General features: G+C 43.9%; 1 protein-coding gene across 2 annotated transcripts in view; it reads right to left on the minus strand.

Moving 5' to 3' along the window:
* LOC148501185 (small integral membrane protein 24-like) overlaps positions 1 to 16,283 on the minus strand; it is a 182,241-nt gene that overhangs the window by 97,345 nt on the left and 68,613 nt on the right. Inside the window, exon 1 of one of the 2 annotated variants that reach the window (XM_088450830.1) lies at positions 15,292 to 15,365. The exons of the other annotated variant lie outside the window; for it this stretch is intronic. Coding sequence (XP_088306956.1) covers positions 15,292 to 15,352 — 61 coding nt within the window. The 5' untranslated portion in view covers positions 15,353 to 15,365. Of the gene's footprint in view, positions 1 to 15,291; positions 15,366 to 16,283 lie in introns of those variants that run through there. 2 annotated transcript variants of the gene reach the window in all.

Here is a 16,283-nt window from a genome sequence, read left to right on the forward strand (position 1 = left end):
GAGATGGGTTGTTCAGATTTAAATGTTTAGGCAATATTTATGAACTTTATTTCATTAGTAATTCATAGGGATAAATGAAATTTATGTATATGCATTTAAAGCTTTTTCCACAAGATGGCGTTGCTTCATTAATAATGAGTAGTGTTTATATGTCTAATATGTGTTTATATAGCCCTATGGAAATATAATAATCATTTGACACTCCATTATATTATGTTGTTATGCCATATATTTGATGCAAAGGCTGTTTTACATATTTATATTTTTATTGTGTTATACGCTTTGTTGCGAACATCTGACACTGTTTTATATATAATATGTTTCACTTTCACTCCTAGCATCGGTGCTAGTCCATGGACCCGGCAAGCATCACTTCCGGTCTGATGTCATCGTTGTAACCGGAAGTTACACTACGTTGTCACACTAATGCAATAAAGCATTAGATTTTCTTCACGAGCATATAGTCTGTGAGTGCCGCTCTGTTTGATTGGGATATACTGTATGTGTGTGTATATATATATATATATATATATATATATATATACACACACACACGAAGAGTATATATATATATATATAATCATCAGGGGCCCTACCTGCCTTGCTGGGTGCTGCAGCTGGTGGGCGGCGGCGAGCCAGGAAGGCTGGCAGAGTGGCTGCTGGGGCCCAGCTAGATGGGTGATAATGGACGGATCATCAGCTGCGAGGGACAGGGTGGCGGGCATGCGGGCCGCGGACCGGGTGAGTCATTCTGTCTCCGTGCAAGTGTGCACACACGCACACGGCTTCTTCCCTCAGGCAGCCGCCGGCAGGAGGCCGGGCCGAATACGATCTCTCTCCTTGCCAGAGAGACAGCCGCGCGGGACTCTCTGGGAGAGGAGGCAGGACCACATGACGTCATGCAGTACTCGCGCAGTGCTCCTCTGGGAGTGCTGTCATCGGGTAATTTCTAAGGGCAAAGGGACCCTTCCACGGACCCCTTGGGTCCTGCCGGGCCCTAGACGAGAGCCTAAAATGCCTAGTGGGAAATCCGGCCCTGCACTGTTCCAATGAGGAATCTGCAGAGTTCACAAACAGAAGGAGACTCAGGTGAGTAATCAGCTTGGAATAAATAACACAGTGTAAATACACACACTGGAAGAGTTGCAGCCTGCATGTTTGAGCAGATCTCCTAGGCAATATCCAAATCCACAGGTCAGATGGCAGAGGTAAGTCACAAGATAAATAAATTAAAGAAATAGGATCCTGACAGTGACATTAATTTATTTTGATGCCTGGTTGCCGTGGGGAGAGCCAAAGGGAGAAGAAAATACTTGAGATTTAAGAGTTTCAGGCACGACCACCAAATATGGAGAAAATTTCCTTCCAACATCTATCCGGTGTATATGAGAACATTCTGCTGAGGTGAGAAGGCACCTGATTCAGACCTGCTCGCTAGATGCGTTTGCTTGCTCGATGCATATGCAAATTCATCAAGGCAGGCGATCGCACGGCAAGGCATTTGCACGCCCACTATGTCTTGGAGTACTATCGCATTGTGTATGACGCAAGGGGGCATCTAAAGATGCCCCCTTGCGCAGGTCATCGCCAGGAAGTGTACGCAACCATCAGTAACATGGAGCACCATCGGATGCGATTGCAGCACTTGTGCTTGACTTTACCCTGCCGCAAGCACTTCAGTGTAAAATTCAACCAGGTGACGTGTACTATGACGCTGCGTCTTAATTATGCACGCCTCTGAAACGGCTTTAAGACTCTCAGGCACACCTGCGTTGGCATCTCCACTCCCCCGTTTTTAATGGCTAGCCCCTGTCACCACCCACAAACTGCTTCTCCTGTCACTCATTCAGCCGGGCTGTCTATGCGCAGCGAGCGAATGCTTCCCGATCTCTTGGAGAGGTTCACGCATGCTCACTGCGATGTGTATGCATGCGCACAATGCGAACCATCGGCAGTGACGAGTGAACACATCCTAGCCAGCGGGTCTGAATAAGGTCCATAGTACCATCTATAGTTTATAGACTCTCTTTTATTTTAACACAAATTTAAAATCTTCCCAAATCTCTGACCAATCACGCCATCCAATGCATCTCCCAAATCCGTCTCACAAAGAAACCTTGTAGGAGTCACGCAAAGAAGGCGACTCTTCAATTAACAATGAATATAAGAGGGAAATTAAATCTTTGGTCGAGGATTGCCTAAAGCATAGAGCTTCAAATGTCGTAAGAGATCTGTGGGAAAGGAGGTGTTTGACTGTATAGTGATGTTTGAGCTGAAGAAATTGATAAAAATTCTTAGAGGGTATGGCCATCTCAGATTGAATGTCAGAAAAAGGGGGTAAATTGTCACCCTGGGAAAGACCATTTAAATATCTGATACCACCTGTCCTCCAGTGAGTAAATGAGTTCCTGGACCTGCCTGAGGGGAAATCAGAATTATAAAAAATTGGTATACTGTAAATAGGATGGAAGGATGAGGAGCAAGTAAATATTTCCAGTTAGCAAAATACCAGACTGTCAGCAAATGGGAAACTATTGGGTGAGAGGAGATGAATCTAGGGTGGTGTGTCCTAGGAAACCAGAGGAAGGGTGAGTCAGTTGACAACCCCAATCTATTTTCCTCAGTTTCTGTATGCACTGTGTGAGTTGCGTGACCATATAATATCTCTTAAAGTCCAAGTCTACCGCTTTGTGCGGAGCATTGGAGTAACTTTAGATGTACACAATGGTGCCTACCTGCCCAATTAAAATGCGAAGTAGAAAATTGCAGAAATTTGAACACATATGGGGAAACAGACATTTAGTGTTAAGAACTAAGGGGTTAGGCACTAGGGGTGGGTTAGGTTCAGACACCAGGGAGGGAGGGTTAGGGTAGGGAGAAGGGGAGGGTTAGGATACCTACCGACAGGTGTCGGTATCCTAGCCCTGTCAGGATGCCGGCATCGGGGATTTTGACCGCCGGCATCCCGTACCATCACATCTGAGACTCCGATAAGCAAGGTATCTGTACTGTCGACAAATATGAATGGACTGCCTCAGGCTCCTCGGGGGAAGAAAGAGGAGATTAGTGGGAGTGGGATATTATGGAGGGAACTATATGTAATCATATGTAATCGACTTTTTGGGAGTGTAATATATCAATCATACTCCATGCCCATTTTCGTCTTAGTTTAATTGCCAATATAGTGTCAATTTTGTCCATTTTATGATAAAAGCATTGAAGAAATTAAATCAATGTGACTGCAGCACTGCGGGAGAGAAGAGTATTCAGGTGTTCAATCTAGGAGAGAAAGGAAGCACATGGGGTTGATGATTGTGCTTCTAGAGATATAATTTATTGTGCCGCATTCTTCTTAGCAGTGGAGGCTACCACAATCAGCCGGTCACTATGGTTGCCTTATGGGCTTCCCATACTAGTCCTGGGGAAATTGTCTGAAGAGTCATGATTGGCAAAATAATGCTGTCACAAATCGTGGTCTTAGCCGCCCATACAGGGTTAAACATTTATTCATTGCTGTGTCTAAAACTACCAACAGACTATCCCAGTGATAACTGCTCACCTGGTCAGCCTGACCAATTATCTGTTACCACTCCCTATCCAGTATATTTCCAGGCCTAGGATAGACTTATTGCATGAACAACTGTGTTCTTTCCTGAGGATTGTTCAAGGCTCAGTGTCTCCTGTGTTTTCAGAGCTTTCTCCTTTGGATATTTCTCCTTGCTGAAAATCAACCATTACCCACTTGTACCATCGCTGTTTGCCTCACAGTGCTGCGGCTATCATGCCGCATACAGATAACCACATGGACTGTTGCCCATTGCCGCTGTATACCATCTCAGCACCGCATTCTACCGCGTGTACCATCTAACAGTGACACCAGCTCCAGTTCTGCCAGTGTACCTGTGGTACATGCCATCTGCTGTTGCCACACATCTTATCACCTGCATGGATTCCACTATGCGTTGTGCGGGCATCATCTGGATTGTGTTGCAAGTATAACTACACTCTGTGGCTATAGTGGGTAACTGCATAATCTAGGTTGACTATTTTGGTTATCCTGTACTGTGTGCTCTTGTCTTGGGCTGACAGTCAGACGTAATGACGTAATGACATCTCTCCCATCACATAGTGCAGAGCGAGAGCAGGCCCGGAGGAATAGACAGCGGCGGTTGTCGGCAGGAGCGGGGATCAGGTAAGTTGCTTTTTTTTTCTGGCACAGCACAGTGGGGGTGTGGCTACTAGGGGGCACTGTATAGGGGGTGACCGCTACTGGGGGCATGTTATGGGGAGGGATGGACACTACTGGGTGCACATTATGGGGGGATGGATGCTACTGGGGGCACTGTATTGTGGGGGCCGCTACTGGGGGCACATTATGGGGGGGATGGCCGCTACTGGGGGCACTGTATAGGGGGGACAACTACTGAGGGCAATGCATTAGGGGGACTACTACTGGGGGCACTGGATAGGGTGGACTACTGCTGGGGGCACTGTATGGGAGGACTACTACTGGGGGCACTGTATAGGGTAGACTACTGCTGGGGGCACTGTATAGTGGGACTACTACTGGGGGCAGTGTATAAGGGGGACTATTACTGGGGGCACTGCATAGAGGGGACTACTACTGGGGGGCAGTTCCTGAAATTATGGGGGGCGCAAGTCCATTACCTTGCCAGGGGCGCTCGGATCCCTAAATACACCCTTGCCTATGAGTCATGGTATCTTGAAGCCTCCCTGTTTTCTGCACTCCTCAGTTAATACCTTGGGCCCCGTGTCAGATCTACAGAATACTAGAACCATGACAAATGCGATATAGCAAGCATGATATCGGAGGATGTAAAGGGATGTAATAGAAAGGAGTTTTCTAAGTACCACTTACGTTCACCATGTGGGGCCCTGTATATATTCTTAAGTTTATAGACACATCTGCATGATCTGTCGAGGACAGTGGAGTGATAACAACTGGTGCTATTGAGTGAGAAATATGTATCAAGGTGATGGAGAGAAGAGTGATACTATAGTCTCTGGCTGAGGAGTGCTTAAGGCGCCAAGTGTCATACAAATTGTGTTGTTTGAGGGAAGCTAAGAGTGAGGGAGATTTTGGATGGGACAGAATCCTTCTTAATCTTTAGAGAAACAGATATGTTTAGGAGGGGATCAATGATTTTGTTAAATTACCCACCTTGGATTATATGGCCTTGTGCAACCCGGGCTAAGCGTTGGAACAGTTCTTTAAAAAAAATGCAGTTGGTCAGAGTTAGGTGCATAAGCAGATATAAGTGTGAGAATTTTAGACTGGGGAGTGCCATTTGCAATTAATTAATGACCATCAGGATCGGCCACTGTTTTGATATGAATGAATTATCTCCGGATGCAAAAAAGGTCTGAGCAAATAGTTTACCTTGAAGTTGAGAATGAGAACCAGTAAAGTTTGTTTCCTGTAAGAAAACTATGCCTACCTTTTCCCTCTTACAGGCTCCCAGGACCACGGTAAACTTCTTGGGTGAATTAAGCCCATTGAACTTTATAGATAAAAGTTTTAGGACCATAAAAGAGAGTGAATGGGACCGCTATTATATTGGAGTCTTGTTCTTCAAACAACAAAAAGGGGAACTTTGGAGAACCACCCAAGGGAGAGGAAGAAAAGGGAGGAAAGTAGCCTGGATCTGAGGATCAATGCCCACCTCCAACATGTGGAGCGAAGGGGGAGTACCAGGTTGGGACACGATCCAAGTGAGCCTTTTGATTTGTTCTCAAAGAAGTTGGCCGACACAGCCTGCATTTTCCTGGTTTTCTTTATTGGAGTGTTTAAGAAGGTTGGAAAGCAATCAAACCAGTGTGCTGTGTGAATGAAAAAATGAGTCAGGTAACTATGACACAGTAAAAAAGTTGTGGATCAGGACGGTTTGAAAAAGCTATTGGAGCGTCTTGGTTGTCAGGTCGACAAAAATGGAAAGGAGAAATTTATGAGTGACACAGTCTTAAGCCGTGAACATACCAGACGATATGTTGTATGATCCGGTGGGTCCAGTGTGTACCCGCTATGTCACTGATGATTGCAGGTGTGATGGGCGATATTGTCAGTGTGGGCCATGCTGCCGAATGCAGCATGGCCCCAGCTGTCTCTCTGTCGCTGCTGACATCGGTAAGTGTGTATGCACCCCCGCCGGGTCTCGCCACTTACGGTATCACACTGGGTACACATCGTTTAGTGTGTACCCAGCTTTAGAGCAGAATCACAGGCAAATAATAACAAACAATAATGAGAGCAATTGTGCCAGGGAACCACTAGATGGATTTCCAGTTTTACAATAGAGATCAGTATGATAAAAAATTGCAGTCAGACAATCTAGTTAGTGTAGAGCAGTGGAAAATAAAGGAAAAGAAAAAATTGTTCCAGGGCAGGAGCGTGTCTATAATGGGTGCAGGGTGTGCGGGGCACACAGGCCCCTTGGTCCAGGAGGGCCCCACACCGCACACCCTGCTTATCTCTCCGGAGTCCCACGTCAGAGCGGGGGGTCTGTCGCTGTAGAAACGACTGGAAAATGGACGCCGCGGCCATTTTCCAGTCATTTGCGCATGTGCAGTACAGGGAAAATGGCCAACGCGGCCATTTTCCTGGTGACCTGCGCATACTCTATAGCCTCTGGGTGCACTCTAGTGCCCAGAGTCTATAACTTCGGCGCTGGCTGCGCACAGCTCAGTGCGCTGCCGGCCACTGGCCAGAGAGGAGGGGGCCCGTGTCGGAGACTGCACACGGGGCCCTTCCTCTCTATAAACGCCCCTGTTCCAGGAAAAGTGAAAAAAATGAGGGAGCACAATACTTATATCATATTTGTATGATAGCTGTGCTGCTTATTCCACGCTCATCCTTTTCTTTGCAGCAGCTCAGTGGAGGCAGCTGTCAGAGGAGCAGAAGGACCATGCAGGATGGGTACACAAAGGTCAAGCATGGGCGCTGTCACAAGCAGGCCGGGAGAGACTTCAGGCACCAAGACGCAGCGCCGCTGGTGAACACAGAAGCCCTCAGTGTCAGTGTGCCAGGACCTACAGGAGAACCCAGAGCGGCAGCGGACACCTGAGCTGCAGGTCACTGGGGTCCGCAGGCGGGGGACAGCGGCAGAAAAGAGGGTTCATGTGGGCATTATACAAAAAGTGCAGCAGTATATAGTTAGGTAGACAAGGGAGGCAGTGCCTCACCTGCCATACACTTTTTACTCCAGAGTTTTGACTATAAAATTATTACAATAATACAAGGAAGATATTTATAATATTTTATTTAATTCTGGAGTATACCCAAGTATGTCAAGAAAAGCTCTGCCTCACCTGATCGCACATCACTGGAGAAGAGGGTCTCAGGCTAGCAACAGTCAGAGCTGGAGGGGTAGCCATGAGGAGCCATTCCGAGCGGTGTAGTAGGCCTGCGGCCTACTTTCCTACCCTCCCGATTTGATCGGGAGCCTTCCCGAAAACCCAGCCTCCCAGGAAGGCAGGCAAGCCTCCCGGCAGCTGCCAACCCTACTGCCCCCCCCCCCCCGCAATTACATAAGAATCCCCGGCAGCAGGGGGGGCATGTGACGCGATTCACACCAAATCGCGTAATTTTTGCCCCACCACCCTGCTTCACAATGCCGGGAGTATCGACATTGTGTAGCGGGGGCGGGACCAATATGACACGATCGTGTGGCCACACCCCCACTCCACCCACAATCGCAGGCCACGCCCCCGATTTTGCCGATCTGGCTGCCCCCTCCTGGAAGGGGCAGCCAGAATGTCGGCATCTCTGGCTTGGGGTTGGGAGGCGGCCAGACAGTGAGTAAACTGGCCAAAGGTCCCGCGGCAACCCAGAGCAGTCATAGGTGAGGTGTGGACACAGACAGGCACTAGTTGAACGGGGGTGCAGAAAGAAAGAACTATAAACAGCCCTTTAGCAGATGGAGCTCTGCTAAACCACAGACACTCAAGATGGCTGCCAAGCCACACCCCCTTGCCAGGTGCCAAATTTTATTCCAGAGCAGTTGACAGAAGGTGGATCTGGGCATTTCCAGTGTCCAGCAATCAAGCACCGAGCCGCTTTCAAAATTTGCAGAGAAAGCTTCTCAGCATATTTATCCAAAACTTGGGTAGCCAAGAAAAAAAAAACAAGGTGACTTAGGGGTCTATTAACTAAGCTGTGTTAAGAGATAAAATGAACGGTGATAAGGTACAAGCCATTCAGCTCCTAACTGTCATGTCACAGGCTGTTTTTGAAAAATGGCAGTTAGGAGCTGATTGGCTGGTACCTTATCACCGTTCACTTTATCTCCTAACACAGCTTAGTAAATAGACCTCTTTAACACTTGTATTCAAGTAGGTGGTGAGCAACCCTGTCACAGAATTGGACTATATTTTAGCAGACTCTCAAAAATGCAGACAAGATCCCACACCTCCACATCCTCTCCAACACTGGTCCAAGGTAACCGAGTAAGTACAAGAGACCACCTATAGCAGGGGTTCACAACAATGGTCCTCAAGGCACACTAACAGTCCAGGTTTTGAGGATAGCCATACTGGAGCACAGATGACTTAATTAGTACCTCAGTTATTTTGATTTAATCATTTGTGCTCAAGCCTGGATATCACCAAAACCAGGGCTGTTAGTGTGCCTTGAGGACCGAGGTTGGGAATCACTGACCTATAGTATATCTTTAATGCGTTCTCAAGTGCGACACTAAGGCCCGTATTCAATTAGAAGCGAAAAGCAGAGATCTGCCAAAAAGTATCGCTGATTGCGACTTTTCGCCAGTCGGAAACTTATCTCCGTATTCAATTGCGAAAACGCAATGCAATGTAATAGGTGAAAAGATTTGCCTATGAATAGGTAGAGAAAACAAGTTCAAAATCGCTGTTTTGGGATGCAAAGGTGGGGAAACCACTCAACACCCTTGGGACAGCCGCCCAAAGGTTAACTGTATCAAAAAAATCTAGAAAAAAAAATTGGAAAATCCCAAAAAAATGACTTTGGCAAGGGGGCAAAAAAGTGCAAATTGGGGGTTCAAACTTATAAACTAGCGGGGGGTCTGCAAGTATGGGTGAGGTGTTTATTTGATTGCAGGTGTTTGCTGAAGGTGCGTTTTTTACGTTTCTTATAACATCACTTTAGCGACGGTAAACCATGCTTGCACCCATTTTCAAGTACCCCAAATTTGACAGGAATACGTATTTTCGCCCAAAAATGTACACACCTTAAGTACCGCAAATAGCTTTATTAGAGCTATGGGGGCATGTACATTGATCATTGATGTCACTGCATCTTTTTGGGGGTGTCAGGCTAATTTCCCCAATTCCGACAGCACCAGGTTGCGTTTTCGTGTCTTTTGGAATTGAATAGGGCGAATCGCAGGGTCGCACGCGATAAGTTTCTGCGGCTAAAATACGCGATGTAGGCAAAAACTCCGGCAGACGAAAAAGTATCACGAGTGCTAAACTAATTGAATACGGGCCTAAGATGGAGATAGAAGACCAAGTGGAGATGGAAGACCAAGAAACCCTTTCTCTCACCATGGACAAAGTGTCTTCATCTGACAAACTCCATAAATCTCTCTCCCACTGAAGCTCATGGTTTGGTGTGATGGGCTGTGTGGCACGGAGCAAGAGGTTATAGAGAACAGAAATAATTCCCTTCAGGAGGAGTTAGTAAGGCATATATTTTCAAGGGGAGTCAAAGGTCTTTTGATGGAACAAGGAGGAATAGAGTCAGTATAGTGTTGCACTCAAAAGTAAGCAAAAGTGCTAATAGTCAGTAATCCAAATTGCTCCATAAGGAACCCAAAGGGGCACATCGGTCACAGTTGCGGAGATCAGACACCACTCTGAAGCCTTATTCTATCCACAGGGAATAGCGAGCTTGACAGTAACCTGGAGGATAATCAGGATTTCCCCAGAGGGAAGTAATGTGGGACGAATGAGGTGGTCATATTGAATTTTGCAATTGTCCCAAACAGAACATGAAAAAGCAATGATAGGATGGGATTGGGTCTAACAGAGGCTGGAATTCTAACAATGGATGACATACAGCAGAGGATCCCAAACGCAGTCCTCAAGGCAACCCAACAGTTCAGGTTTTAGAGATATCAATGGTTGAACACATGTGGTTAAATCAACTGCAGCCGGGAATCGTGCGCTCGTAGTACACAGCATGGCCGCTACTTTGAGTGACAGCCCCATTTGTGCGTGGTAACAGGGGAAGGTGTCTGTGAATGGGGGAGTGGTGCTGCGATGCAGGTGTGTCTGGCAGTAAAAACGGAGTTTTATGGGTGTGCATAATTAGCAAAGAAGACTCATTATACACGTCACTTGGTTGTATTTCAGTCTGCAGTGATCGCAGTGCCTGCGGTGGGGTAGGGTCTACCTCAAACGCTGCGTGCAGCTCCGATGGCTCTCAATGTCACCAATTAATCACACACTTCCTGAAGATGACGTGTGCTATGAAAGAAAGGTGGGCGTCTTTATACTCCGGCGTGCGCTCACTGCCGTCGCTCTCTAAGGCATACAGGGCATCCTTTCACCAGACAGTGCGATCGAAGCATTTGCATACCTGGCCCCTTTTAGCTGCATGAGAGTACAGCTTAGCGTCTGGGTCTGAATGAGCTCCTATGTTTGATATCGTCATGCTTTGTACAAAAGGTGTTTCTCTCAACGTCTATTCACAGACCTTGTTTTTATATTGCTATTTTTTGTTTGCGTGGTCCTTCTTTGGTTCATGTAACACTGTGCTATATTTATTTATTTTACAATGCAATTTTCTTCAATAAAAAAAACTTTAAAAAGAAAGGAATGCTCGCGATCTACCCAAATCTTGACATCAGCTTATGCAAACCCCACAGGTACAGCCCCTCATATCCACCTGCTTCTCCATAAATCCACTATTAGCGGTACATTTACTAAAGTGAGAGTTTTTAGAAGTGAGTTTTAGAAGAGATGTTGCCCATAGCAACCAATCAGATTCTACTTAAGATTTAACTAGCACCTTGTAGAAGATAATAGCTAGAATGTGATTGGTTGCTGTGGGCAACATCTCTTCTAAAACTCACTTCTAAAAACTCTCACTTTAGTAAATGTACCCCTTAATGTTTAATCTTTCACCTCAGTCCCAATGGAGCTTACAGTCTAAAGCAGGGCAATAAGCGGCCCCAAGCTGTTGTAGAACTACATATTCCAGCATGCCGTGCCACAGTTTTACTATTTGGCCATGCTAAAACTGATGCAGGCCATGCTGGGATGTGCAGTTCAACAGCAGGGCACCTTATTGCCCATCCCTGGTCATAAAGCTACCAGTATAGCTCAGCACTCGCATATTCTTAACCTACCACTGGATAGATTATATCATGCAAAACTGCATAATATCAAATTGCTGAATTTAGAACAGCAAAAAAATAGTAATTGTTAGAGCACTATGGACACTATGGATAGTAATTGTTAGAGCACTATGGACACTATGGATAGTAATTGTTAGAGCACTATGGATAGTAATTGTTAGAGCACTATGGACACTAATTGCTAGAGCACTATGGACACTATGGATAGTAATTGTTAGAGCACTATGAATAGTAATTGTTAGAGCACTATGGATAGTAATTTTTAGAGCACTATGGACACTATGGATAGTAATTGTTAGAGCACAATGGATAGTAATTGTTAGAGCACTATGGACACTATGGATAGTAATTGTAGGAGCACTATGGATAGTAATTGTTAGAGCACTATGGACACTATGGATAGTAATTGTTAGAGCACTATGGATAGTAATTGTTAGAGCACTATGAATAGTAATTGTTAGAGCACTATGGATAGTAAGTTTTAGAGCACTATGGACACTATGGATAGTAATTGTTAGAGCACAATGGATAGTAATTGTTAGAGCACTATGGACACTATGGATAGTAATTGTAGGAGCACTATGGATAGTAATTGTTAGAGCACTATGGACACTATGGATAGTAATTGTTAGAGCACTATGGATAGTAATTGTTAGAGCACTATGGATAGTAATTGTTAGAGCACTATGGATAGTAATTGTTAGAGCACTATGGACACTATGGATAGTAATTGTTAGTGCACTATGGATAGTAATTGTTAGAGCACTATGGACACTATGGATAGTAATTGTTAGAGCACTATGGATAGTAATTGTTAGAGCACTATGGACACTATGGATAGTAATTGTTAGTGCACTATGGATAGTAATTGTTAGAGCACTATGGGCACTATGGATAGTAATTGTTAGAGCACTATGGACACTATGGATAGTAATTGTTAGAGCACTATGGATAGTAATTGTTGGAGCACTATGGACACTATGGATAGTAATTGTTAGAGCACTATGAATAGTAATTGTTAGAGCACTATGGATGCTATCCATAATAATTGTTAGAGCACTATGGATAGTAATTGTTAGAGCACTATGGACACTATGGATAGTAATTGTTAGAGCACTATGGATAGTAATTGTTAGAGTACTATGGACACTATGGATAGTAATTGTTAGAGCACTATGGACACTATGGATAGTAATTGTTAGAGCACTATGGATAGTAATTGTTAGAGCACTATGGATAGTAATTGTTAGAGCACTATGGATAGTAATTGTTAGAGCACTATGGACACTATGGATAGTAATTGTAGGAGCACTATGGATAGTAATTGTTAGAGCACTATGGACACTATGGATAGTAATTGTTAGAGCACTATGGACACTATGGATAGTAATTGTTAGAGCACTATGGATAGTAATTGTTAGAGCACTATGGACACTATGGATAGTAATTGTTAGAGCACTATGGATAGTAATTGTTAGAGCACTATGGATAGTAATATCCATGTTGTCCATATTGCTCTAACAATTACTATTTTTTTGCTGTTCTAAATTCAGCAATTTGTTCATTTCATTATCTGAAAAGTGATGGTAATTTGCATTTTTACTATTAATAGAATTATGATGTATAAATAAAATTCTACTATTGCATACATTGCTTGTAATGCCTGTTATTCCTCAGCCCAGCACAAACTTGGAACATGAAATAGCTTTAGAAATACATCAACATCTAGCACGCAACTAATAAATCAATTGCAGAATAAAATATATTTTGATTAACAATAATAGGTTATGTATTGGTTTTAAGTTTGATCATTTACTTTTAAATATATTCATTTGCTACCATTATTTTCTTATAGAACATGTATACCAATAATAGTAAATAAAAGGGTGAAACTTATAGTGATCATACTAAAGAATTTTCTTTGTGACAACTAACATCACCACAGTTCACTAAAATACACACAATATATGAGTGCTATTATTATCCTTTATATGGCATCAAAGTCAAATAACGGAGTGCCTAAAGTAAGCGATGTGCTGGATTGGAACTGATAAATGAGATCTCAGGGTCAAAAAGCATCCACTTTTACAGATATTCATGGACTTTAATTTCAAGATGTTGTGAAATGTACAGTAGGTGTTATTAATGTGTTGTTGGATCTATGGCCACAATTCAATTCAAAGCAATGCTGAATAGCCCTGGGAGGGAGCTCCCGGAGCTATTCAATTCAGCTCAATGTTTGGTCCGACTAAAGGATTTCTTCTTGCACCCCCTCAGGATGCGAGGGGAAATCCAACAAAAGTGCCGGCTGTGCAGCTGTTTGCCGGCTTTAGTCGGAGAATGTCGGTTCTCGCGACTAAACACCCAGGTTACGTCGCGAGAACCTGTATTTTCCGACTTAACAGCGCGCTGAATTGAATAGCTCTGGGAGCTCCCTCCCAGGGCTATTCAGCATTGCGCTGAATTGAATCGCGGCCAATTAATTTAATTTGCTAATTATTAGTCCAAAAAGAGAAATTGTTTGGTTTCGCTAGAACAAGTTTGCTACTTTCAGTACCAGTAAGAAAAACACTTCTTTTTCTCTTAGAAAATATGTGCACAGCCATTTCTACCAGCACACATACGATCTGATTCAGAGATTAATGCAAGCCAGTTTTGCAGATAGATCTTGCGTGTTTCCGCATGCTCCGCCGATGACTGTATACATCTACAGGCCATCCAGAGTTCGTACACAAGCACAGTGATGACTGTATTCATCTACAAGCCATCCAGAGTCGTACACTAGCACATAGATGACTGTATACATCTACAGGTCATCCAGAGTCGTACACGAGCACAGAGATGATATATAAATCTACTGGCCATCCAGAGTCGTACACGAGCACAGAGATGATCTTTAAATCTACAGGCCATCCAGAGTCGTACACGAGCACAGAGATGACTGTATACATCTACAGGCCATCCAGAGTCGTACATGAGCACAGCGATGACTGTATACATCTACAGGCCATCCAGAGTCGTACACGAGCACAGAGATGATGTATAAATCTACAGGCTATCCAGAGTCGTACACGAGCACAGCTGTGACTGTATACATCTACAGGCCATCCAGAGTCGTACACGAGCACAGAGATGACTATAAATCTACAGGTCATCCAGAGTTGTACATGAGCACAGAGATGATGTATAAATCTACAGGCCATCCAGAGTCATACACGAGCACAGAGATGACTATACATCTACAGGTCATCCAGAGTCATACACGAGCACAGAGATGACTATACATCTACAGGTCATCCAAAGTCGTACACGAGCACAGAGATGATGTATACATCTACAGGTCATCCAGAGTCGTACACGAGCACAGAGATGATGTATACATCTACAGGTCATCCAGAGTCATACACGAGCACAGAGATGATGTATACATCTACAGGTCATCCAGAGTCGTACACGAGCACAGAGATGATGTATACATCTACAGGTCATCCAGAGTCGTACACGAGCACAGAGATGACGTATACATCGACAAGCAATCCAGAGTCGTACACGAGCTCAGTGTACAGATAGGGTAGTGCGGTGCCATAGAGGCATGCAACTTATGTGGGCAACTATCAACATTTAGTTCTGTGCAAGCAATGCAAGTGTAATTGTAGACAATCTGCATTCAACTCTGTATCTGCACCATAGTAAGCAACATGGATGTAACTACCATAGGTGCAAGGGGTGCAGCTGCTATGGGGCCCAGAGTTGAAGGGGGCCTATCTTCCTTGTCAAAGTTATATGTGTTTCACCATTGAGTGGTACATAGGGGCCCTTACAAACTTTTGCTATGTGGCCTTCAAATACCTAGTTACGCCCCTGGTAATCAACACCTGTATGCATTAGCAGAGTCAGGCAAGATAACATTACATATGGCACACACCTGTCTTACCTTGCTGTGCATTTGTAGAAATAACAAGCAGCAGACCGAGGACAGCACTGAGTGTGATCATGATGGACAACAATGTGATCCTTTCACGTTAAAGTCCCAATAAGTGTGAGTGTTCTGATGCTGAATCTTACATAAAGTATACTCCCAGTGTTTTATCCCTTTCTGCTCCATTAGTCACTCAGTTATCTGCATTTTTATGGCAGCACAGGGGGTAAAATCCACTCCATCCTGGTGTTTCAGTAACAAGGTAACCCATTCCCTCCCAGACATAGCTACTACATCACTAAATAAGGACAGTGACTGCTTAAACAATTATATAGCACATTAGTATTATTCTTTTTATTATTGTGTACACACTTATCACTATATGACATACAAGGTTTCCTACAACAAACAGTGCATATCCTAATGCATTACACAGACTTTAGTGCATTCTGAAGCAAATCTAAAACGGCCTGATTTATGAAACGGTATAAATATGCATTCGTAAGTCATTATGTTTTCATGCTTCCGTTTCCAACAAGCTCTTTACTAATCTGCAGCTCTGGCTTTGCCACATATATGCAGCGGGCACAGAGGCATGTTCATCTGTAGTATGTATTAATAATGTAACAGTTTAACCATGTACAGTGATTATCTGATGGACTGTGGTCCACTACAGATGCAAACGAGTTAAATATCAATTTTCTGGACTTTGACTGGTAAGTGTGTGATTTCTACAGCAACCACTTCAAACGGTAATTCACTCTTACCCTTCAACTAATTATTGTGAATGACTACACCCTCCTGTCACCTTGCCAGGTAAGAAGCAAGCCTTTCTGCTCCAGTTTTCATAATTAATGTTAGACGCCTAAACAAGAGGATAAAATTAGGATTTATAACAAGACTTAATAGATAAAAAAACAACAAAATATTGTTTAAAAATGCAAACTGCCCTTTTGTTTTACAATTATTTATATATATATATATATATATATATATATATAAATGGC

This window comes from Taudactylus pleione, unplaced genomic scaffold (assembly GCF_031769625.1).
Source record: "Taudactylus pleione unplaced genomic scaffold, aTauple2 ptg000529l, whole genome shotgun sequence".
Taxonomy (NCBI): domain Eukaryota; kingdom Metazoa; phylum Chordata; class Amphibia; order Anura; family Myobatrachidae; genus Taudactylus; species Taudactylus pleione.